Raw genomic sequence first — 26,557 nt, 5'->3', positions numbered from 1 at the left:
CGCTCTAGCGGAAAGTGTCGGAGCACGATCCTATGCGGAAATGGGAAACAGGCCGCTCCAGCGGTGAGCGCAGGCGCACAATCCTATGCGGAAATGGGAAACAGGCCGCTCCAGCAGCGAGCGTCGGAGCACGATCCTATGCGGAAATGGGAAACAGGCCGCTCCAGCGGTGAGCGCAGGCGCACAATCCTATGCGGAAATGGGAAACAGGCCGCTCCATCGGCAAGTGTCGGAGCACGATCCTATGCGGAAATGGGAAACAGGCCGCTCCAGCGGTGAGCTTTGGCGCACAATCCTATGTGGAAATGGGAGACAGGCCGCTCCAGCGGTGAGCTTTGGCGCACGATCCTATGTGGAAATGGGAAACAGGCCGCTCCAGCGGTGAGCTTTGGCGCACGATCCTATGTGGAAATGGGAGACAGGCCGCTCTAGCGGCAAGTGTCGGAGCACGATCCTATGCGGAAATGGGAAACAGGCCGCTCCAGCGGTGAGCGCAGGCGCACAATCCTATGTGGAAATGGGAAACAGGCCGCTCCAGCGGTGAGCTTTGGCGCACGATCCTATGTGGAAATGGGAGACAGGCCGCTCTAGCGGTGAGCTTTGGCGCACGATCCTATGTGGAAATGGGAGACAGGCCGCTCTAGCGGCAAGTGTCGGAGCACGATCCTATGCGGAAATGGGAAACAGGCCGCTCCAGCGGTGAGCGCAGGCGCACAATCCTATGTGGAAATGGGAAACAGGCCGCTCCAGCGGTGAGCTTTGGCGCACGATCCTATGTGGAAATGGGAGACAGGCCGCTCTAGCGGCAAGTGTCGGAGCACGATCCTAAGCGGAAATGGGAAACAGGCCGCTCCAGCGGTGAGCGCAGGCGCACAATCCTATGCGGAAATGGGAAACAGGCCGCTCCAGCGGTGAGCTTTGGCGCACGATCCTATGTGGAAATGGGAAACAGGCCGCTCCAGCGGCGAATATTGGCGCACAATGCGACGTAGAATATGTTCCCCAAGGGTGTCCTGGGTCGCCCCCTCGTCGCTAATGCCGCAGCCTGGCCAGAGTATACAAGGCGCAGCCCGCAGATAGATGGAGGCCCACACAGCGGTATGCTGGCCTCAACTCAATAGTAACTGAGGCTTTCAGCCTCGAGCCCTGTCACTTCCACCAGTTGGCCCCACCCTCGCTCCGCCTCTAACATAACGAGGCAGCAAAGTCACGAATCATGTCACACCGGGTAGCAGAGGAGATTCAGGGGAGGTGTGGCCGTCCTCCCTCGACACCCCACTCCCCCACTACACATCCACCCCGCCTCCCCCTCCCCCCGGCTCCATCGCGCTGCTTGTGAACTGTTATTCAAACAGCTTGGAAGGTGCTGGGGAAATGTTGAGCGAGCACTGACAGTTCCTCCAGTGGAGTGCATTAAATAACATGGACACTAGGGGGCGCTCGCCACTAAGCCTTGATGAAAAGCGCCGCATGCCAACATTCTAAAAAGAGGAAGAGGAGCAGTAGCAGAGGAAGGAAGCGCCTGGCCTTGCCCCGGGGTCAGATCACATGAGCCAGCCTCCCCCAGATCCCTGCCCTGCATGCCACCCCCACAGTAATCCCAGGCTGGGGACCTGCCCACCCTCTCTCATCCTGATCACCGTGTGCCTGCCTGTGTGCCCCGGGTCTAGCTGCCTGCTGCTCCTGGTCCCTGTGCCTGCCTGTGTGCCCCGTGTCTACCTGCCTGCTGCTCCTGGTCCCTGTGCCTGCCTGTGTGCCCTGGGTCTAGCTGCCTGCTGCTCCTGGTCCCTGTGCCTGCCTGTGTGCCCCGGGTCTAGCTGCCTGCTGCTCCTGGTCCCTGTCCCTGCCTGTGTGCCCCGGGTCTAGCTGCCTGCTGCTCCTGGTCCCTGTGCCTGCCTGTGTGCCCCGGGTCTAGCTGCCTGCTGCTCCTGGTCCCTGTGCCTGCCTGTGTGCCCCGTGTCTACCTGCCTGCTGCTCCTGGTCCCTGTGCCTGCCTGTGTGCCCTGGGTCTACCTGCCTGCTGCTCCTGGTCCCTGTGCCTGCCTGTGTGCCCTGGGTCTAGCTGCCTGCTGCTCCTGGTCTCTGTGCCTGCCTGTGTGCCCGGGTCTAGCTGCCTGCTGCTCCTGGTCCCTGTGCCTGCCTGTGTGCCCTGGGTCTACCTGCCTGCTGCTCCTGGTCCCTGTGCCTGCCTGTGTGCCCCGGGTCTAGCTGCCTGCTGCTACTGCTGCAGGACCTGCTGCACTTTCCCTGCCCTGCATGCCACCCCCACAGTAATCCCAGTCTGGGGACCTGCCCACCCTCTCTCATCCTGATCACCGTGTGCCTGGCTGTGTGCCCCGTGTCTAGCTGCCTGCTGCTCCTGCTGCAGGACCTGCTGCACTTTGCCTGCTCTGCAGCTTGATGAGCTGCTCTTCCAGGGACCAGTGAAATCTCCCCCACAAAGACTCGCCAAGTAAGTGCCCCCCACGTCTTTCCGCGCAGCTTCAGGGCCACGTGACCTACAGTGTCTTCCAGCGTCCCACTCGGTTCCTGGTGGGTTTATATGCAGTTTACCCCCAAGTTTACTGGCATTAGAGCATTTTCACATGTGTGCAAAATGCTAGTACTTGCCACACTGCAGAAAAACGCGTATGAAGTTGGCATTTGAATTATAAAGAAGCACGTGACCTTCTGGAGTGTTATCCCTACTGTAGGAGCATTTCCCATGTGCCTGTGTGGGGGATATGCTGGGGTCTTGCGCCACCCCTACTTCCTTAGTGGGCGATGTAAGCAGGGGGCAATGACTCAAGGGGCCCTTTTCCTTTTACCAAGTGCCCCCCACAGTCACAGCCCTGCTCAATGCAAGACTGTCCATCTGTACTCACGAGACGGCCCCCCACAACACAGGGTCTACTGCTGGTCTCACGTCTTAAATAAAAACAGACAGTGGGGGGCCCATTGACATATGCAATTGGGTGTGACGTCATCATAAATTAGCATATCACTGACAAATGCACATTTCATTCAATTGGCTTTGCATAGGCATACACATTGCACAGGACGAATGGCATTTGCCTTTTATAAAATCAAAAAACACAAAAAACAAAGGAGGATCTTCTCTTCTAATCGTGTTGTGGGAACGTTAGAAGGTGGGCATGTTTGAAAATCCAAGAATCACTACCAATTTCTTCCCTGGAACAGGCAGTCCTGAAATGCGGCATTTCTCCATTGCTGATGTCTGTCATCAGGTTTTATGGTGCAGTGGGGAAGTGCCTGGCCTGCCACCGAGCGACCACGGGTTCGAGGCCTGAGGAAGGTGTGATGTCAAAAAAGACAGTCAATGGTTTTCCTGTTACAGACAGCCTCTGGAAAAAAGTGGGTTGTCGCCGTCCACCCCACTGGGCCCAGGCAACACCAGCAGTGGAATGACACTGGCAAAATGTATGGGGCGGGGAGCAGCTTCACAGACTCCCATGATATAGTGCCATAGATGTAAATACAATACAGCGAGAAAAGGAACTATTGGCCCACAATGGTGTGCATGCAGTGGTGGACCGGCCTATGAATGTGCATGCTGGGGTAGACTGACCTAAATGTGTGCGTGCAGTGGTGGACTGGCCTACAGGTGTGCAGGCAGGGGTGGGCTAGTCTGCATGCGTGCATGCAGGGGTGGGCTAGTCTGCATGCGTGCATGCAGGGGTGGACTAGTCTACATGCGTGCATGCTGGGGTGGACTGGCATGCAGGGGTGGACTATGCACGCGTCCATGCAGGTGTGGCAGGCTGGGTGGACTGGCCGACAGGTGTGCATGCAGAGGTGGATTGGCCTACAGGTGTGCATGCAGCGGTGGAATGGCCTACACACGGGCATTCAGGTGTGGACTGCCCTACAGGTGTGCATGCAGGGGTGGACTAGTCTACACGCGTGCATGCAGGTGTGGACTGCCTTGCAGGTGTGCGTGCAGGAGTGGACTGCCCTACAGGTGTGTATGCTGGGGTGGACTGGCCTACAGGTGTGTATGCTGGGGTGGACTGGCCTATTGATGTTCATGCGGGGGTAGAATGACCTACAGGTGTGTATGGTGGGGTGGACTGGTCTACAGGTGTGCATGCTGCGGTGGACTGGCCTTCAGGTATTCATGCAGGGGGTAGACTGGCCTACAGGTGTGCATGCAGTGGTGGACTGGCATACTGCGAACTCTGGTGATTTCCCAGTGGGCCTCTGCATCATCATTCTGTGTGGTTACCTACTTTCCTTTCCAAATATTCTTGGGTAAGGGGATGGGATGTCAGAAAATGTATAATATGGGGCCCCTTGAAAATGGTTTCCAGGCCCTCTTTTGCTTCCCAGTCCACCCCGTGTACATGTTGAAGCATGTGTGTTCGATTTAGAGGATGGACCTTAGAGCTGCTGGGAGTTCTGCACTTGGGGCGTATAGTATTTATTGCATTAGGGGAGTTCTACAGCACACAGATAGGTAGGAACCAGCAGAGTGCTGTACATGTCGCTGAGGGTAGCATATGAGGGGGGCGGTACTGTATGTGGCATGGGATGTTCTAGCCATGTGGTGGGGTGTCATGTGGGAACGCAAGGAGCCTATGTGGCTGCTGTGTCCTCATGAATCTGTGCTTTGTAAATCATTTATGCTTAATTAAGAAAGATGGCAATTCCTACCTTCACATTTTAAGTCACTAAGCCTGGATGTATGAATGCAATTTATAAAGCGTAATCCTTGCTGGGCAGAACCAGAGCGCTGTACATAGGGGGCGCCCCAGGGGTTACAGGTGGGGTCCTACAAAATTAGCAATGCTTCACCACTGGCTATATTGGGGACATGGACACACACTAGTGGGGGCACTGTTCATCCCCTGGACCGACAGCAGTTCAGGAGTCGGAGACCATTTGTTGACTTTTGTCAAAGGACACGCCTCCTTATCGGTTATTCGTGTTGCCAGGGCTATCCCACCGCAGATGTTACCAGGTTCATTCCACTGCCAGTGTTTACAGGGTCATTCCACTGCTGGTGTTGCCAGGGTCATTCCACTGCAGGTGTTGCCAGGGTAATTCCACTGCTGGTGTTGCCAGGGTCATTCCACTGCTGGTGTTGCCAGGGTCATTCCACTGCTGGTGTTGCCAGGGTCATTCCACTGCTGGTGTTGCCAGGGTCATTCCTCTGCTGGTGTTGCCAGGGCTATTCCACTGCTGGTGTTGCCAGGGTCATTCCACTGCCGGTGTTGCCAGGGTAATTTCACAGCTGGTATTACCAGAGTTATTCCACTGCTGGTGTTGCCAGGGTCATTCCACTGCTGGTGTTGCCAGGGTCATTCCTCTGCTGGTGTTGCCAGGGTCATTCCACTGCTGGTGTTGCCAGGGCTATTCCACTGCTGGTGTTGCCAGGGTCATTCCACTGCTGGTGTTGCCAGGGCAATTCCACTGCTGGTGTTGCCAGGGTCATTCCTCTGCTGGTGTTGCCAGGGTCATTCCACTGCTTGTGTTGCCAGGGCTATTCCACTGCTGGTGTTGCCAGGGTCATTCCACTGCTGGTGTTGCCAGGGTCATTCCTCTGCTGGTGTTGCCAGGGTCATTCCACTGCCGGTGTTGCCAGGGTAATTTCACAGCTGGCATTACCAGAGTTATTCCACTGCTTGTGTTGCCAGGGTCATTCCACTGCTGGTGTTGCCAGGGTGATTCCACTGCTTGTGTTGCCAGGGCTATTCCACTGCTGGTGTTGCCAGGGTCATTCCACTGCTGGTGTTGCCAGGGCAATTCCACTGCTGGTGTTGCCAGGGTCATTCCTCTGCTGGTGTTGCCAGGGTCATTCCACTGCTTGTGTTGCCAGGGCTATTCCACTGCTGGTGTTGCCAGGGTCATTCCACTGCTGGTGTTGCCAGGGTCATTCCTCTGCTGGTGTTGCCAGGGTCATTCCACTGCCGGTGTTGCCAGGGTAATTTCACAGCTGGTATTACCAGAGTTATTCCACTGCTTGTGTTGCCAGGGTCATTCCACTGCTGGTGTTGCCAGGGCAATTCCACTGCTGGTGTTGCCAGGGTCATTCCTCTGCTGGTGTTGCCAGGGTCATTCCACTGCTTGTGTTGCCAGGGCTATTCCACTGCTGGTGTTGCCAGGGTCATTCCACTGCTGGTGTTGCCAGGGTCATTCCTCTGCTGGTGTTGCCAGGGTCATTCCACTGCAGGTGTTGCCAGGGTAATTTCACAGCTGGTATTACCAGAGTTATTCCACTGCTTGTGTTGCCAGCGTCATTCCACTGCTGGTGTTGCCAGGGCAATTCCACTGCTGGTGTTGCCAGGGTCATTCCTCTGCTGGTGTTGCCAGGGTCATTCCACTGCTTGTGTTGCCAGGGCTATTCCACTGCTGGTGTTGCCAGGGTCATTCCACTGCTGGTGTTGCCAGGGCAATTCCACTGCTGGTGTTGCCAGGGTGATTCCTCTGCTGGTATTGCCAGGGTCATTCCACTGCCGGTGTTGTCAGGGTAATTTCACAGCTGGTATTACCAGAGTTATTCCACTGCTTGTGTTGCCAGGGTCATTCCACTGCTGGTGTTGCCAGGGCAATTCCACTGCTGGTGTTGCCAGGGTCATTCCTCTGCTGGTGTTGCCAGGGTCATTCCACTGCTTGTGTTGCCAGGGCTATTCCACTGCTGGTGTTGCCAGGGTCATTCCACTGCTGGTGTTGCCAGGGTCATTCCTCTGCTGGTGTTGCCAGGGTCATTCCACTGCCGGTGTTGCCAGGGTAATTTCACAGCTGGTGTTGCCAGGGTCATTCCTCTGCTGGTGTTGCCAGGGTCATTCCTCTGCTGGTGTTGCCAGGGTCATTCCACTGCTTGTGTTGCCAGGGCTATTCCACTGCTGGTGTTGCCAGGGTCATTCCACTGCTGGTGTTGCCAGGGTCATTCCACTGCTGGTGTTGCCAGGGTCATTCCTCTGCTGGTGTTGCCAGGGTCATTCCACTGCAGGTGTTGCCAGGGTAATTTCACAGCTGGTATTACCAGAGTTATTCCACTGCTTGTGTTGCCAGCGTCATTCCACTGCTGGTGTTGCCAGGGTCATTCCACTGCTTGTGTTGCCAGGGCTATTCCACTGCTGGTGTTGCCAGGGTCATTCCACTGCTGGTGTTGCCAGGGTCATTCCTCTGCTGGTGTTGCCAGGGTCATTCCACTGCCGGTGTTGCCAGGGTAATTTCACAGCTGGTATTACCAGAGTTATTCCACTGCTTGTGTTGCCAGGGTCATTCCACTGCTGGTGTTGCCAGGGCAATTCCACTGCTGGTGTTGCCAGGGTCATTCCTCTGCTGGTGTTGCCAGGGTCATTCCACTGCTTGTGTTGCCAGGGCTATTCCACTGCTGGTGTTGCCAGGGTCATTCCACTGCTGGTGTTGCCAGGGTCATTCCTCTGCTGGTGTTGCCAGGGTCATTCCACTGCAGGTGTTGCCAGGGTAATTTCACAGCTGGTATTACCAGAGTTATTCCACTGCTTGTGTTGCCAGCGTCATTCCACTGCTGGTGTTGCCAGGGCAATTCCACTGCTGGTGTTGCCAGGGTCATTCCTCTGCTGGTGTTGCCAGGGTCATTCCACTGCTTGTGTTGCCAGGGCTATTCCACTGCTGGTGTTGCCAGGGTCATTCCACTGCTGGTGTTGCCAGGGCAATTCCACTGCTGGTGTTGCCAGGGTGATTCCTCTGCTGGTATTGCCAGGGTCATTCCACTGCCGGTGTTGTCAGGGTAATTTCACAGCTGGTATTACCAGAGTTATTCCACTGCTTGTGTTGCCAGGGTCATTCCACTGCTGGTGTTGCCAGGGCAATTCCACTGCTGGTGTTGCCAGGGTCATTCCTCTGCTGGTGTTGCCAGGGTCATTCCACTGCTTGTGTTGCCAGGGCTATTCCACTGCTGGTGTTGCCAGGGTCATTCCACTGCTGGTGTTGCCAGGGTCATTCCTCTGCTGGTGTTGCCAGGGTCATTCCACTGCCGGTGTTGCCAGGGTAATTTCACAGCTGGTGTTGCCAGGGTCATTCCTCTGCTGGTGTTGCCAGGGTCATTCCTCTGCTGGTGTTGCCAGGGTCATTCCACTGCTTGTGTTGCCAGGGCTATTCCACTGCTGGTGTTGCCAGGGTCATTCCACTGCCAGTGTTTACAGGGTCATTCCACTGCTGGTGTTGCCAGGGTCATTCCACTGCTGGTGTTGCCAGGGTCATTCCTCTGCTGGTGTTACCAGGGCTATTCCACTGCTGGTGTTGCCAGGGTCATTCCTCTGCTGGTGTTGCCAGGGTCATTCCACTGCTTGTGTTGCCAGGGCTATTCCACTGCTGGTGTTGCCAGGGTCATTCTACTGCTGGTGTTGCCAGGATCATTCCACTGCTCTTGTTGCTAGGGACATTCCACTGCTCTTGTTGCCAGGGACATTCCACTGCTGGTGTTGCCAGGATCATTCCACTGCTCTTGTTGCCAGGGACATTCCACTGCTGGTGTTGCCAGGGACATTCCACTGCTGGTGTTGCCAGGGTCATTCTAGGGCTGGCCTTGCCTGGGTTCTTCCACTGCTGGTGTCACCAGGGTCATTCCGTTGCTGGTCTTGCCAGGATCATTCACTGCTGGCCTTGTCAGGGACATTCAAGTACTGGTGTGGCCAGGGTAATTTCACTGCTCTCATTGCCAGGGACATTCCACTGCTCTCGTTGCCATGGTCATTCCATTGCTGATGTTGCCAGGGCCATTCCACTGGTGCTGCCAGGGTCATTCCACTGCTGGTGTTCCCAGGGTCATTCCACTTCTGGTGTTGCCAGGATCATTCCGCTGCTCTCGTTGCCATGGTCATTCCATTGCTGTCGTTGCCAGGGTCATTCCACTGCTGGTGTTACCAGGGTCATTCCATTGCTGTCGTTGCCAGGGTCATTCCACTGCTGGTGTCACCAGGGTCATTCCATTGCTGGTCTTGCCAGGATCATTCACTGCTGGCCTTGCCAGGGACATTCCAGTACTGGTGTGGCCAGGGTAATTTCACTGCTCTCATTGCCAGGGACATTCCACTGCTCTCGTTGCCATGGTCATTCCATTGCTGATGTTGCCAGGGCCATTCCACTGGTGCTGCCAGGGTCATTCCACTTCTGGTGTTGCCAGGATCATTCCGCTGCTCTCGTTGCCATGGTCATTCCATTGCTGATGTTGCCAGGGTCATTCCGCTGCTCTTGTTGCCAGGGACATTCCACTGCTGATGTTGCCAGGATGATTCCACAGCTGGTCTCACCAGGGTCCTTCCACTGCTGGTCTCGCTAGGGTCATTGCACGGCTGGTCTTGCCAGGGTCACTGCACCACTGGTGTGGACAGGATAATGTCACTGCTCTCAATGCAGTGTCATTCCACTGCTTTCGTTATTTTTGTTTTATTTCCATTGCACCATAGCCCGCAGGAATCAGGGCGCTCAGACAGACAACACAAGTATAACAGGACATAAGGGTCGTTGCCATGGTCCTTCCACTGCTGTTGTTGCCAGGGTTATTCTGCTGCTGGTATCGCCAGGGCAATTTCACACTGGTTTTGCCAGTGTCATTCCACTGCTGTGTTGCCTGGGCCCACTCCACTGCTGCATTTCCAGGGTCATTCCACTGCTGGCGTTGCCAGGGTCATTCCACTGCTGGTGTTGCCAGGAACATTCAACTGCAGATGTTGCCAGGGTCATTTCATTGCTAGTGTTGCCAGGGCCATTTCATTGCTAGTGTTGCCAGGGATAGTCCGTTACCAGGGTCATTCTGTTGCTGGTGTTGCCAGGGTCATTCCACTGCTGTGTTGCCAGGGCCATTCAGTTGTTGTGTTTGCGAGGGTAATTACTTTGCTGGTGTTGCCAGGGCCATTCAACTGCAGATGTTGCCAGGGTCATTTCATTGCTAGTGTTGCCAGGGCCATTTCATTGCTAGTGTTGCCAGGGATAGTCCGTTACCAGGGTCATTCTGTTGCTGGTGTTGCCAGGGTCATTCCACTGCTGTGTTGCCAGGGCCATTCAGTTGTTGTGTTTGCGAGGGTAATTACTTTGCTGGTGTTGCCAGGGCCATTCCACTGCTAGTGCTGCCAGGGTTTCTGAGTTGGCCTTGGAATGGTTCATATCTTTTCTAAAACTTAGAGTTCAGGTGGGGAAACTATAGAATGTTACCTCTTTCCTAGCTAAACAGGAAGGTGACTTGCCGCACCCAACATGGTTAATGGCATCACCCCATGCCACACAAGACAAACCAATGCAACACCATTCCATCTTCACACCACCAGTCCCTAACAGGATTACTGAACCAAGCACTCCCTTAGCTGTGTACACACATCACCACCTTTCTTTCCCCCATACCAATTCAGCACCCAAGGAAATGCTTCAAGTGACCCAACTCCCTCGCGCTGCCGCAGGTCACTCACTGTGCTCTACTCCAACCACCTGTGACTCACAAAGCCACCAGTCCTGACCTTCCCTAAACGGCTCTCATTACAACCCACCCGCACCCCAGCCGACCCCAAAGACGCTGTCACTGGTAATCCCTGACGTCATCATCCACCCAAAGCAGCGCAAGGCCCCAAGATCCAACCTGACGGGGCCCCTAATCTAAAGAACACACCCAGCTCTACACCTGGCACCCACACGTTCCCCCCACCAACAAACACTTCACACTGCATGGGACATACTCACAGATCAGCTCCCCCTCTGAAACCCTACGCAGCACCTACTACACTGTACAATACTTTAATATGTAACACAACTCACCACACCCCATCCTTCCACCAACACACCACCCAGTGGGCTCTCTTGATAGCAACTCTTCTACACCACCCATTTTTACCATCAATCAGAAGGTTACACTTGCTACTCATCTCCTCCACACTAAATACTTCCCTTTCTTTAACCCTGCACTGCTCCCACTGCACCCTAAATACTAAAAACGGTAGCACAGCACGCAAGACACAAATATTCACGATTCCTTCCATCCTCGTTCTGGCCGCCTCTCTCTCTCTCTCTCTCTCTCTCTCTCTCTCTCTCTCTCTCCTCTCTCTCTCTCCTCTCTCTCTCTCTCTCTCTCTCTCTCTCTCTCTCTCTCTCTCTCTCTCTCTCTCTCTCTCTCTCTCTCTCTCTCTCTCTCTCTCTCTCTCTCTTCTCTCTCTCTCTCTCTCTCTCTCTCTCTCTCTCTCTCTCTCTCTCTCTCTCTCTCTCTCTCTCTCTCTCTCTCTCTCTCTCTCCTTTCTCTCTCTCCTCTCTCTCTCTCTCTCTCTCTCTCTCTCTCTCTCACACACACACACACACACACACACACACACACACACACACACGGTTAAAATATTAAGATAGGTTAAGATGCTCTCAGAAGGAACTAAAAACAGCGCATTTGGCATTCAACATGGCGTGTGAACATTTGTATTTGAATGTTGTATTTATTTCTTGGCTAGGGGGATTTGTATCAGAAATGCTGCACGCATGACACCCACAGTATGCAGAGAAACTCCCTAAGGAGGGCGTTGTGCCAAGGTAGCAGCTAACACCTGGAAATGGATTATCAGTGGAGCGGAGTGGGCCCTGCGCTGAACCAGGGACTTTCTGATTATGTGCAACACACGAGCAATGGCAGTTGTATAATACAGAACTACATTTAAGCCATAAACTAATTTGATAATCCAATGTGTTTATTACACAGTATGCCAACAAGTGTTTCGCTCTGCGCGAGCTTTCTCAATGCGCTAATACAAAAAGACAAGCATTTGTAACGTGAAGACCAGTGCATCATTGAATGGAATACATGAAAATCTAGCCACGTAGTGTAACATATAGCAACAGCAGTAGACGTGTAACCTGATTGGCTAAGAGGAAACACTAGCACATCTACTATAGGAGCTCTAAATAACAAGGATCTTTGCCAGCCAGACTGCAATTAGGTCCTTTAGCTGCACATACATGTTCCCTTTCTGCATCCAGTGCCATTTTGCATAATCATTATAGCTCATACTTTCAGTGCAATGGGGATAACACTCAGCTCATTTATAGGCTACCATCTGCCACTCCTTCTCCGTCTCTCATCTCTGACTGTCTGTCTGCTATCCAGGAGTGGTGTGCCGCCAATGATCTCTGCCTTAAATGCCAGTAAGACTAAGATTCTCCACATTAGCACGACTGCTCCCGGCTTTCCTGTTGCTCTCTGGCCGACCTCTCTTGGCCCTCTTCCTGCTCCCAGCTGCGAGGCTAAAAATCTCGGGGACATCTTCGACTCACACTCTCCTTCCCTCCTCACATCTCTGACGTCTCTAAGAAGTCACACTACCACCGGCACCTCCTCAGGAGGTATTCTTCCCTTCCTCTCCTTCCCCCAGACACTCACTGTCTCCAGAGCGCTGGTTCTCTCTAGGCTGGACTATTGCAACAGCCTCTTTCTAAATCTGCCTGCTTCTACACTCCGTCCTCTGCAACTCATCCAGAACAGGGCTGCAAGACTTGTCCTTAACCGCAAGCCCAGGGATCGTATCTCTCCAGCTCTGAAATCTCTGCACTGGGCTCCCAGTGGCATCAGGGATTAAGTTCAGAACCCTCTGCATTGTCCACAAGGCCTTATGGGGCCTCAAATTCCTGCAACTCTCCCTTCCTAAATATCTTCCTTCTCGTGCTCTTTGCTCATCCGCCTCCAACTCCCTCAAGTTCAGTCGCTTCTCCAAGCAACGAGTTGGTGACAGATCACTCTCTTCGGCTGGGGCCTCCCTCTGGAACAGCCTCCCTGCCTCCCCTGAAACTTGAGGAGAATCATCTCCGGTTCCGGAAGCACCTCAAAACCTTCCCTTTTGCTTCTGCTTTCTCTCCTCCTCTCCCCTGCTGAATTCCTGCCTGAAACTGTACTGGTTACCTGGCCTCCTCTGATCTCAGGCCCAGGTTCCCTCCCCCGCCAGTTACACTCCTGCAATGCCCCCCTGGAAACATATGCACTTGGGGACTGTTCTCTGTATCCCTACAGTCCCCCGCCAGCACTTGTCACCTGATGTCTGCACTTACTCTTGCACTTGCCACCAGCTGGCCCTACTTCTCTCTTTGTTTTATTTATTCTTCACCCCATGTACTGTACTGTCCCCACCCCACTCCGCACTTTTCCTCTTCTCCCTACCCTCGCACTTGCGCAATCTCAATGACACCTGGCCTAGTAGGATCGTTGTCTGACTTCCCCTGTTTCCCCCCTCCCTTGCCACATTGCACCTTTAAACACGTGTGTATAGGCGCGTTATAAATGCCATATCATGTCATATAATATCATATTCTAGCCTAGTGGGTTCTGCGTGTGCTGTGAGGCGCATGGGGGGGGGTAACCAAAGTATTCTTTTTTTTATTTTGTATTTTTTGTATTTATTTTTTTATTGTATATGGTTAACCTTTACAAAATCATTTACATAAATCATGGATATACAGGAAGACATTTCCAAATATAAAATGATGGTAAACATATACAGAAGCAATACAATAAGCAATTTTAAATAAAAAGTCACATTAACAATAATACACTAAAACATGACAATTTCTCATCTGACGAGAAAATCACAAAATACATAAAACGGTTATAATGATGGCATACAAGATGAACACCAAATCCAAGCTACGCTGCATCCGTGTCAGGCACAATCAAAAGGTTAGGATTTCTTTCATTCAAATTCAAAGACTTGAAAAAAGATGCTGTTAGGCAAGATTTTATGCAGTACCCTTTGGGTGCACTACAAAAACCCCGACCTCCTGGCAATAGGAACCCAACCTTTGGTATAAGTCTGTACTAGACAGGTTGGTAGCGTAATTGAGCAGCCAGGCTTATCTCAAGAGGGGTCAATGTGAGCAGTAGGGGAGTTACACAGAGATTCACAGTGAGAAGTATTCAAATAAACCCTTACACACAAGGTTTCGTGATTAAACAGTTGTTAAAGCATTTAACAGCCAGTTTGAGTAAGCCTTCTTCAGAAGGGGCAATATCATAGTAACACACAAATGCACTCCAAAATACACACTTTTAGTAGTTCTAAATCAGTAAGTACCCTTTTCTGATGGCACACAGACACTTCCTACACCCTCAGGTGACTTAAATGGCTAGGACACTGTGGACATTAATATATCAGTGTTGCATTTAGAACAATACTTAGGAGCATGTCAAAGATAAAGGTTATTAGAACAAAACAAGAGATCTCACAAATATTCTGAAAGCAGGTAAGTACTTTTATAAACCCTCACTACAAAGTAAGTTAACCCCTTCCTGGAAGGATGACCAAACACAAAGTCAGACGGAAGACGAGTCATTCAGGGAGCCAGGCCAGGCCAGGCCAAAGTCACTTGGGCAAAGGTCTAGGTGAGCTGAAACAATTCCTGTAGGTAGGTAAAAGTCTTGCACAATGTTTTAGAGGTCTTTGTAGAAAAGAAGAAATCAAAGCAGGGCCACAAGCTGATTAGGCTTGTGGGGTAAAGAAGCTGTTAGCAACTCTACAGAAGTAACCACGACAAGTCTCAACTGAGAACAAATGAGGTTACACAACAAGAGGTAAGTTCTCTTAGACTGTACAGTACCTTTGGTTAGAAGAAAACCGGTTCCAGCTGGCTTCTGATCCTGTGCAGCTCTGCAGATCCTGTGTTCCTGGGCCTCAGTCGTGGGGACAAGAGGGAGGACGTCTGGAGTACTCCTGCACTGCAAAGGGACGGTCGGCGATAGAAAAAGGACGTACTTCTATTCAGTGGCACTTCGCGGTTTCAGCTCCTCGCGTCTCAGCAAATAGCACCACTGCAGTTCTTGGCTGTTGAGTTCGGCTTTCCTTGCATCTGGGGTCCAGCACTCTGTTGAGTTGGCTCAGGCTCGGTTAGTCCTGCTTCTTGGGAGTCCGTAGGATCTTCCTGGAGCTATTGGCCAACTTAAAAGCAACACATACAATCTGGTGTTCCTCTCCCTGGCTCTTCGGTTCCAGCAGCAGCAGCAGCAGCAGCACTGTAAATACAACCAGCTTCCAGAGGATGTCCAGACAGGCTTACTTTGGAGTTGATTGGTCCCACCAACTCAAGGGGAGAAGTCGTCCTTGCAGGACTTCTCTAGTCGAGGCGAATTCGGAGTTTCAGCACTGCAGCAGGGCTTCACCGGGCAAACCAATGGTCCAGGAGTTGCAGCCGGTGTCTCTTCCAAGTTCTTCTTCGGATTCCTTCATCCAGTGGTCGACTCTGCCTTCCAAGCCAAAAAGCCTTGCCTTTTATGCAGGTTTCTTCCATTCATTCCAGCCTAGCTGTAAGTCACCCAGCAGGGCGGCTGTCCTTGCCGGACAGCCGGCCGGCCAATCCCCTAAGAGTGCATTTGTGTCTCCTTGGAGACTAAGCACAGGGAGTTTCGGGCACCTCCCTCGCTTCCTGCCCCTGCCGGACACCCTGGAGCCAGAGGCGGGCTTCACTCGGGAATCCCGCCAAAGACAGAATGAGCAAAGTGACCAAACGTGGTTTGGCGCGCAGAGTAAATCTCAAGAAGGAACTTTCCACAAAGAAATGGCGGGAAAAAAAAGAACGGGTCATTTTGACAAAAATGGCACCCTTGGGTGTTTTACTGCAGCTGTGAACGCAGCCCACGATAAAAGCACACCACGGTGGTTAAAAGTAAACCACTGCCACCAGCCATTCATCAAGGAAAGGGTAACATAAAAATGTTACATGAGAAGCTAGACAAAGGGGATACTAAGTAACCCCTAAAGCACCATGTGGTAAGATAGTGAGTGCTGGGTCTAGAAAGTTACAAATGTAAGTAAAGTCAATTTCACTTTAATGCTGTTGGAAACAGTAGTTTATCCAAGTGAAGGTATTTAAACCTTTGGGATGTCAGAAAGACTTCCCTCTGCCACTGCACTGAAGGTGCTGTGTGACACAATGTAAAGGATGATGCCTATGGAGTCTGTCAGACTCCACAACCAAATGAAACACAGTGTTCAAGTCATAACAAAAAAACATGACAGAGTGGGAAAAAGGGTCTCACTCTCTCCAGGTTAAAAATTCAATTCCACAAAATCTAGCAAAGTTGCTAGGGGTCTCTAAGGTAGAGAGGAATTAGCACATTTCTGAGAATTCTCCCTAACAGATGCAACAGGTAAGGTTTCAGAAGTATTACTTCCGCTATTGAAGCGGTGCCAGATTTGGGTCTCCTGAACCCATCGATTTGCAGGAAACATTTTGGCCAGATAGCAAAGCCTTTCAACCTTTAATTCCTCACAGAACAAAAGGAAATGTCTAGATGGCTCAATACTTCCCTCTTGATGACAAAATCTACACTCTAGATCGTCAGAAGCAGTGAAGCCACGCTGTGCGAGGATTTATTTGGTTAGCAACAGATTCCATCTGAAATGAAGGCTAATGTTCCTATGAGGACTGTCTGGAAATGTAATGAGATATGGTGCAATCTCACCCCTTTTTTGTGCTCATGGGTAAGATGGGTCATGGAGGTGTGGCCATGTCATTCCCCATGTGCCTCTAACCAACCATGATCAAACAGCTGGTTTTTAACCTTGTATGGGTTTGATATGAGGATATCTATGTTCACGTGAATTTTCCATAAAATTCTCACACAGTTTGTTCCGATTGTAATGACAAAGTTGGGATGTTTCACACTGGCACTCAAATTCTTGGTTTCTTGTAGATTAAAATAAAGAGAATCACGAATGGGCAAAAGTAATCTCTTAAATAGAGACAACAAATTCCATTTGACCTGGGCATGGATAGAGGTAAAACCCAATTTAAACCTTATCGCCACAAGTGGGACACATGTAGGTACGCTTAAAACCCATCTCCATAGCTTCCCTTCACACAAGTCTAGACATTTCAGGGCAGCCTTGTGAAATAATTCCTGTCCGTAGATTCATTTAGGCACTACTTTGCCTACATAGAATTTCAGTACGGGCAGAATAGAAAAAGATAAACATTTCCGATGTAAGGCCAACATGATCGCCTTCTGATTTAGCACATTCCTCCCATTGACAAAACCTGGCGCAGCCGATATAATATAGCCGAGGTATGTCAAGCGGGAGGCTGAAGTGATCACACTGTCTTCCCAAGATCACATTTGTTGGTGCTTTTTCAGACTTCTTGATATAACTAGAATTATAGTTTTCTCTGAAATAATCTTAAGGCCGTTGTCTGCGGGAAATGCAGAAAAGGATTTGAGGAGTCTTTTTAGACCCACGCGAGATTTGTCAAACAGAAGAAAGTCATCCGCGTATGCGAGCCAAAAAATATGTTGAGAACCCACCTTAGGAGTAATTAATGTAGCCGGGATCAAGTACTCACTAGCATCAAACACGTAAAGATTGAATAAACATGGCGCTAGGGTACATCCTTGTCTGAGACCGGACAGAGTTGGAATACATCAAGACATGGCACTTTCTCTATTCAACCTTACCCTAACCAAGGAGTTCTCATGGAGACCTATAATAAGCTCCAAAAGGCCACTGGGAATTACCCAGTTTTTCATCTTGCCCCACAGACGGACATGGTCTACGCGATCGAAAGGCAGATGAAAGATCAATCGATGAGATGTAGGTACACGCATCGGGGGTGGCCCATGTCAAGTTTGGAATATATCTAAGAATAAGGCCATTTAGAGAAGTTGAATAATTCTTTCATAGACCAGTCTGGAATTTGAATAGTCTGGGCTTGTTGACAGCCAATTTCTCCAAATGAGAAACATGAAAAGAGCTTGCTGTCAGAGTCCAGCAATGAAATCAGTCTGTAGTTTGACGGGTCGGTCTTCATGCCTTTTTTAAAGATGGGAACAATGTAGGCGATTTTCTATGTAGATGGAAAGATTTTGGTAGAGATGATGCCTTGAAATAAGATAGCTAAAACATTAGCCCAATTTTTAGGATCAGTTTTGAGAATGGCATTAGAGAGCCCGTTAGGCCCAGCGCCTCTTGAAGGTTTACATGAAGTAATTAGATCAAAGACTTTATTTACACTGATTTTAATGGGAACCTCTTTTACCGTCTCAGTGATTGGATTGACCTTTTGGTCAGAGGGTTTTGTAGGACTCAAAGCGTAAAGATAAAAAAATAACATTGCCCAAGTTGACTCAACGACAGCATTTAGCTGGGCAGTACAGGTAGCCAGCGCTTGTCCTTTGATCAGGGACCAAAACATGCCAACGTCTTTTCTAGACAGAATTCGTAGAACCAGTTCAGTGTCTTGCTGGATCAAAAACGCTTTGCTGCTGTTTGCAGTAAATATTATAGTTTTGTTTTACTAATTTACTCTTGACACGTTTCAATTAATTTGAGAAGGGTTGCCACTTTATTCATCGCAGATCTGTTCTGAGCTGGTTGTACATCATAAACATGCTGGTGTTTCTTGCAAATTAGACTACTACTAGATTTGGAATTATACATCACACACCATATCAATGTAGCCTTCATAATTGCCAACATTAAACATACTGATCTTCCATTCAAGTGTGGACCGAGCCATTACTTCTCGTTAACGATAGGCTTTTTTAAAAAAATTCGTATTTGTAGAGCGCGCAACTGCTCAGAAGCATCGTGGCGCTAGTTACATAAGGGGATGACAACTTAGTTACATAGGTAGCAGTAAAAAGAGGTCACAACTTAGTTACTTAGTTACAGGCTAATTTATCGACGTTCAAGGAGATTCGACAAACGGCATTACCTCCAGGACAAACTTTGAAGTCACAAGGACCTATACATTCTTTGTCAAAGTGGCTCTCAGCATACAACGATCGCGCCAAGAAGTTGGAGTTATGGAGAATTCAGAATGGACCTCAAGCAAGTGCAGATCGGCAAAGATATAGTCAATCATTGTCTGACTAGTGCCACGGAACCATGTGTATTGTTTAGAACCACAGTTGTTGATTTGGTCATGCAGGGTATATAGATTTAAAGAAGTAAGAGTAGAACTCCATACCAAGCCATTTTTAGAGTGTTGCTCAAAAATGCAGTTGTCGAATTTAAGATTGACAAAGAGGTCATCCAACAGAATGGAGACACATTTGACATTCAAGTCACCGGCTAACAGAATGCAGCAAGTGCCACTTCTTACCTTCCACTTGCAAACCAAGTTGACAAACATCTAAGAATGCTGTGTTAGTGCAGAGATGTGTTGCCCCCTAGAGTTCCATGATAGAAATGTTAAGTCTTCGTTTACTTCCCCATTTTTAACACACACATTTTCATCATCGAAGCCACCAGGTCACTGAATCGGAAGGTCCCTGAATCGCGCCAGCTCTTTCCACTCTAGCACCTAGCTGGTTATTTTCCCCATTCCACTGCTTAAGATAATTGGTGAAAGTGTTATCCTTACGAGAAGAACTATCCATATCTTTACAATCATCCACCCATTGTACTACAGAGAACCCCAGATTGTGCAATAGATCTCCTTCAGCTAATACTAAATCGAGCACCAATTTAGATGGGAAGTAAAGGTGAGCTCGGGACACATCATTTTGATCAGGAAATGCAACCCTCTCAATGTCTGCTGAAGAGAGCGCATTCAGTGTGAATATTTCAGCTAGAATGAATAAAATACTCATCTTATTAAGGCAGATTGGAATAGAGGCCCCCAGTAAACTGGGCATTAATATAATATTGTGGGCCTCAGGAGGTTGACACTTGGAGTTGATGAATGATCTGGGTACCGCTTCTGTGATCATTTGTGGATTGGGTTTGGAATTGGAGCCCATCAACCGGCTGGAAGGAGCTGAAATAGAGGCAGATTGTTGATCGTTTTCTCCAAAGGTCTTAATTTTTGAGTTCCCGGCGGCGACCTTGGAGCAGTCACTGGTGTGGCCAGAAGTCAAGACAATAAAAAAAATACTATCCCTCAAGGACAACTCCTGAGCAGGTATTAGTTACTAAAGAGTGTCTCTCAGAGGGAATATATAATTGATAAAATAGGGTTCCAAGGTTGGTGTGTTTACCGTGAACTACAGAGGGATTTCCCGAGTTTACCGGGGGTAAAGGGGATTATGGATTTGATAAAAGTCCAACCTTGACACACTGTTGACTTCCCCTTAAACTGAACAGTGGGGTCAGACACATATTGAAGAGGGCTTCTAATAGGGACAATACCTTGAGGTACATTATATGGTTGATGTTTGATTTAGATTTTAATTGTATTTTAGTTTTTACTGGTTCAGTACCATAGCAATACATGCATTTATGGAAATCCACACAATAATTACTTATTTTATTTCAGTTTCTTGCTCTAAAAACACTAATTCCAGGTTTCTTTTTTCAGTCCAACAGGGGAAAGATCTGCAGGAACAAAGCATTTTTAAAAGGAGTCCTGTGTAGGAATAGACAGGCAAATGATTTTCCAAGAAGACTTTTCCCATGACGGCTAACGCCCCAGCGACACCTTCTCAGGATGCAGAGAATCATTCCCACTTTATCCACTGCAGCCTCTGGAAAGCTTATGGATGCCAGAAGAGCTTAGAAGGCACATAACCTCTTGTACCCACTGGGTACCATACACTGAAGATATTAACCATCTAATGACGAGTGCCTCATTTACCGTACCAGGGAATGGAGATGTGCACAGAAAACAGGCTACGTACATGTACTGAATGTGGTAAGCAGTTCATTGATTGCTTGAGAGAACCACAAAAGAAACTCTGATCCTGGGACAAGAGCATGCGTACATTGAATGCGACACAACTTTCTATATAAAGTGAACTGCTAGGCACAATCTTAAAATAAGCACGGGTAACCCTAATCCTGAACGATACCACCTACATATGATCCATATTACACCACTGTTTCTGGGAGCACAAAGGCCAAAAAACTACGAAGGAGTAGAAAGCCCACAGGAGAAGGATTGAAATGACTTACAACATGGACTAACTATCAGAACTTTGATTGGTAGAAATCCTCAAATTTTGGCAAGTTGAATCCACTGATACCCCATGTGTAGCATAACCAGCTAACCAACACCGTCTCTGGCCATGGGGATGGCTGACGTGGTTGCTGAAGTTCATTGTAAATGTTGACGCTGGTGCAGCAGCTCCTGCCAGAGTAGCATCTAAAGGCACTGAACTGCACTTACTAAGGCTAAAAGGGAAAGTATGTGATCATACAGAGTGTTGTGCTGGCATGACCTGCCATCTTAATAATGGTATTTCCAGTCATTACTGTTATGCAAAGACATACCTGCCCTAGGGATGTTTTATCCAGTTGAGTGAATGTATATAAGTACTGACTGTATGAAAGTGTCTCTTATAAGGAGAAATGAACAAGACTTACAATAATGTATTCAGGAGCTATTAGCTAATAAGATAGCTCAACAGGTTATTCACTGACTGTTGAGATATGCGTGCATTCTTCAGAACACAGGTTACAATCCTGGCAAGGTTATTAACTGAAAGCCAACTTCACATGGGTAATATTAGTTATATATAAAAAAGTATCTATGTGCAGCGCTTTAGTTAAAAAACGATAAAATAACTAATTATAATTATTACCCCAAGGAGTGAACATATGAACTCCATTGTAGATGGATTTTGTTAGAATGAGTGATAATCAATGGATTGGACTGTCTACATGTTCCGAATGCGGCAAATGATTTTGTGCCACTGCCCACTAAAAAAGACATCATGCAGGACACACCACACCGAGAGTACTTAAATGCACTAGAGCAAATGATAACGCAGGAAAATGAAGCAGGGAATCCCACTGAGATAAAACAATGCCCCAATGCAACACCATCAAAGTGGCACCAGGGAGAACCCATTTAAGTGTACTGCAGGCATCAAGGCTTTCATTTTAAAAACAAGGGTGATCAAGCACCTGACAACTCACACTGTTGAAAAACCATACAAGTGTACAGAGTGTGACAAGGATTTCATTAGAAAGAGAGAGCTGATGCTACATCAGGCAGTACACACTGGAGTGAAACCATTTAAATGTACAGAGTGTGACAAGGCTTTCACTAAATAGGCACAGCTGAGACTAGATCAGGCAACTCACACTTGTGTGAAACACAACAAGTGTACAATGTGTGACAATGTATTCATTACAATTAAAAAGCTCAATATGAATCGCAGAACGCACACTTGTGAGAGACCACACAAATGCACAGAGTGTGACAAGGCTTTCATTAGAAAGAGCAAGTTGATGCTACACCAGGCAGTACACACTGGCGTGAAACCATATAAATGTACAGAGTGTGACAAGTCATTCATTACAAGGCAACAGCTGATGCTACATCAGGCAGTACACACTGGAGTGAAACCATTTAAATGTACAGAGTGTGACAAGGCTTTCATTAGCAAAACACAACTCATGGTACATCACGCAGTACACACTGGCGTGAAACCATATACATGTACAGAATGTGACAATGCATTTGTTACAAAGCGTCTATTGAGGCAACATCAGGCTGTACACACTCTTGTAAAAGCCTTTAAATGTACAGAGTGTGACAAGGTTTTCAGTAGAACGGCACAACTGATTCTACATCAGACTGTACACACTGGCCTGAAACCATATACATGTACAGAGTGTGATAAGGCTTTCAGTAGAAAGGCACAACTGATTCTACATCAGGCTGTACACACTGGCCTGAAACCATATACATGTACTGAGTGTGACAAGGCTTTCATTACGATGAGTCGGCTGATTCTACATCAGGCAATACACACTGGGGTCAAACCATATAAATGTACAGAGTGTGACAAGGCTTTCATTACAAAGAGAGAGCTGAAGCTACATCAGGCAGTGCACACTGGCATGAAACCATATGAATGTACAGAGTGTGACAAGGCTTTCATTACAAAGAGAGAGCTGATGCTACATCAGGCAGTACACAATGGCGTAAAACCATTTAAATGTACTGAGTGTGACAAGGCTTTTGTTACAAAGAGTCAGCTGAAGATACATCAGGCAGTACACACTGGCATGAAACCCTATACATGTACAGAGTGTGGAAAGACTTTTGTTACAAAGGGGAGCCTGATCAGGCACCAGACAGTACATACCGATGTGAAACCATATAAATGTACAGAGTGTGACAAGGCTTTCACTGCAAATCCAAACCTGGTCAGACATCATAGAACTCACACTGGTTAGAAACCATATACATGTACTGTTTGTGACAAAGCTGTGGTTCCACTACAAAGCACAGCCGATGCTCCATCAGGCAGCACACACTGGCATGAAACTCTTTAAATGCTCTGAGTGTAACAAGGCTTTCATTAGAAAGAAGAGCTCACACTGACGTAAAACCCTATAAATGTGCAGAGTGTAACACAGCTTTCATTACAAACCAACAACATGCCAGGCATCAAAGCACTGCTCACTGGCCTGAGACCACATACATGTACTGAGTGTGACAAGGGTTTCTTATCAAAAAGAGAGCTCACCCAACACCAGAGAACTCACACTGGTGGGAAACCAATTAAGTGTGACAAGGCGTTCAATACAGACAGCCAGCTGGTGCTATATCAGAGAGTGGACACTGGTCTGACACCGTATCAATGTTCTGAGTGTGAAAAGGCTTTAATTACAAAAACTGTGCTAATGCGACATCAGAACGTTCACACTGGCGTGAAACCATATAAATGTGCATAGTGTGACAAGGCTTTCTTTACAATTAATGACCAGATCAGACACCAGAGAACTCACAGTTGTGATAAACCATATATAGGTTCTGTGTGTGGCAAAGATTTCAATCATTCAGTGCATCTCTCAGTGTATCTAAAATACCACACTGGTGAGAAACTATATAAATGTGCCGAGCGTGACAAGGCCTGACAAAGAGACAGCTGATCAATCATTGAAGGACTAGCTAGAAAACACATATTTTTTTTTGCAATTTTTAAAAAAATGTTTTATGGTTAAAAACAATCATTAACTTAAAAAAAACCTTTAATATTCTTTGTTCCCCAGAGAAAGAAAAAAGAAAAGGCCATCTATAGCTTGCAACAACAACAGCCATTTCACTAGGAATAAAACCTTTTCCCTAAACAGCTCAATTGTAAATACCATCCATGGATGTTACAACATCCTCTCCACCTACTCATGAGATGATACTATGTCAGATTGACATTGAGACAATAGGGATATGCATCAATCCCAAAACTCTCTTAATCCCCCTCCTCCCTCCCTGTTTCCCCCTGGTTGGTTAACACAACCTCCAAAATTTTCATCACAGCTATAACCATCCCAGGCTTGTCACCAATTAGCATCCATTTCCACCATTCCCCTTTCGAGAGAGTAGTTTCCATCAATGAGGACTCCTCTAAATATAACATTCGGATCTTAGTCAGAGCTTCACAGTTCATTATTAAATGTTCCGGAGTTTCCACCAAGCAAGAGCTCATACAATGTCGACAGTTAGCACTTTCAATCCCTACCATTTTCCTCTTAAACAAAATCTCTCTTGAGTGTAGGATATTTAGGCGACATCTAAGCAGAAGATCACGATATTTGGGGTCAGGGAATTTGATCATGAATTTCGGAAGTTCGTTAACTCTGCCTCCCTCCATGGACAGGGGATCTTTCGACCTTAAACCACTGCACTGATCCATGGTGGTAATCCAATCACAGAATAGCAGTTTCTTTCTCACACTCATTGGGTTTGACATCAGCAGGTCGACAAAAATTTCCACCTTATTTCTCCATTCTTCAAATGGTCCATTGACCACCCTGTTCGCCAAGGCCAAGATCTTAAACGGTTTCTAAACATTCTCTAGGGCACATTTGCTATATAATGAAACCGTCTTCCAAGCTACTAGTGATTCCAAAGACTTAGGCCTAAGTTCTAATCTAATTTTACACAGTGGGAGATCATTTGGCAGGCGCAAAATCTTGCGCCAAAAATGAGCCTCCAATTTCTCCCAACACTCATATGAGACGCGGAGAGCAGCTTCGGCTCCATAGGTTATGGTCTGTGCCACCTTTTGCTTATAGAAGGAGATGATGGGAATTAGTGTGAATTTACCACATTTCCGGTGTACCAGCCTACCCTGGTTCACCATCGGGATCATTTTCTGCCATAGGTAAGCGTAATGGGCAGCCTCATCAGTATTCCTATTAATCTTGACCCCCAAATACACTATTGAATCCACTATTGAATCCACCGTCACATATACGTGCGGAATGTAGCAAATGTTCTGCTAAATCATTCTATCGTTGCACAAGAAATGCTGCTCTCTGTGAAACCCTGTACGTGTTCAAAAGTGAAGCAAAACTTTCAATTAAAACAGTTCATTAAAACAATGCCATCATGGCCCTACTCATGAGGATGAATATGAATGCTCTGTTGGTGATCAGGTTTGCAAGAATAATATATTAGTAACTCAGAAAATTCATACAAGTGAGAGGTCATGTGAACTGCTACATCTTAGAAGTTATTAATGCGCAACGTCATATAAATGTACCAAGATTGTCCAGGCTTTTATTCTAAAGGGAGATCTGATGCTACATCAGAACTCTCCCAGAGCAGAACAATATATGTGTTCTGGGTGTTACAAGGCTTTCAGGCAGACATTTGCTCTATTGCAACATCAGCAATTCTTTACCCTGTATTTGGTAGAAGAAGAAATATGGCTATTCTCAGTCTTGGGATTTGAGATAGTACGTAGGCTGATTACTGCAAGTGAAGTAGGTGAGCAGCGGGAAGTATTCTTTGACTGTATTAGTCCTCTGCCTGGGTGGCTAATTCAGAACTAATCCAGTCTGAATTATCCTGGGCTTGTTCTAGGGCAACACACCTCTTCTCATTTTTTTGAGGATACCCTTGAGTAGATTCATTCCTGAGTGAAGTTCATGACAGCACAGGGTGGTGGGTGCCTCTCGGTTGCAATCTTGCAATATCTCCAGAAGCACATACAGATCTTCCTGGCTAACTGTTTTAGAGGTACTGTGCTCTGACAGTTGCAAAAAGAAGAAGCAGATTCCAAAGGTTTTGAAGACGGACAATAAACTGATAATCGATGATTGGGTCTTGAATGTAGCTGTCAAAAAATGAAGAGATCAGTACACAAAGTGCAAAGAATGATGTAAACATAATTATTCTTCCATTTATGATTTATTGTGTGTTCCTTTTCCTTCTGCATGTGTGGCTCTCCTCGTTCCCTTGTGTACCTTTTTTTTAATTTAAAAGTTAAGAATTTCTAAAATGTGTTTATCCTTCTAATTAGAAAGTTTTCATTTTAGAAATGGACTTAGGATATGTACTGTATTCATTTTATTTTGCTTTTTAGGATTAGCTTTGTTTTATCATTTGTGTTAGCTCCTAAATAAAACATTTAATTTGGAACAAAATACTACACTGGTGTAAAACCATATCACAATTCGGAACCGTATAAGGGACAGCTGTCGTTACAGTCTGGAGACACGATTTCATTGTATGAAGTGTGACACAGCTTGCATTAAAACAATCTATACCACTGAGAATAACTTTGAATATACTGAGTGTAAAAAGGCTTCCATTATAAAGATTCGATTTTTGATTTGGTTTGAGTTATTTATAACGCGCACAAGGACGTACTGAATCGTATAAAGGTGCAGATGATCTGAGGGTAACAGAGCAAGAAGTGAATACAGAGCATCAGTCAAAA

At 47.7% G+C, this 26,557-nt stretch overlaps 1 protein-coding gene across 1 annotated transcript; it reads left to right on the top strand.

Moving 5' to 3' along the window:
* The first annotated feature begins 1,497 nt into the window (after nt 1–1,497).
* Nucleotides 1,498–26,449, top strand: LOC138480717 (zinc finger protein 182-like). Its single transcript, XM_069612423.1, has 2 exons — nt 1,498–2,452; nt 20,236–26,449. The coding sequence occupies exon 2, from the start codon at nt 21,990–21,992 to the stop codon at nt 23,061–23,063; it is 1,074 nt and encodes a 357-aa protein (XP_069468524.1). The 5' UTR covers nt 1,498–2,452; nt 20,236–21,989; the 3' UTR covers nt 23,064–26,449.
* The last annotated feature ends 108 nt before the right edge of the window (nt 26,450–26,557 follow it).

This window comes from Ambystoma mexicanum, chromosome 5p (assembly GCF_040938575.1).
Source record: "Ambystoma mexicanum isolate Mex_15411 chromosome 5p, UKY_AmexF1_1, whole genome shotgun sequence".
NCBI classification, from domain to species: domain Eukaryota; kingdom Metazoa; phylum Chordata; class Amphibia; order Caudata; family Ambystomatidae; genus Ambystoma; species Ambystoma mexicanum.
This window is presented reverse-complemented; position numbering and strand designations above follow the sequence as displayed.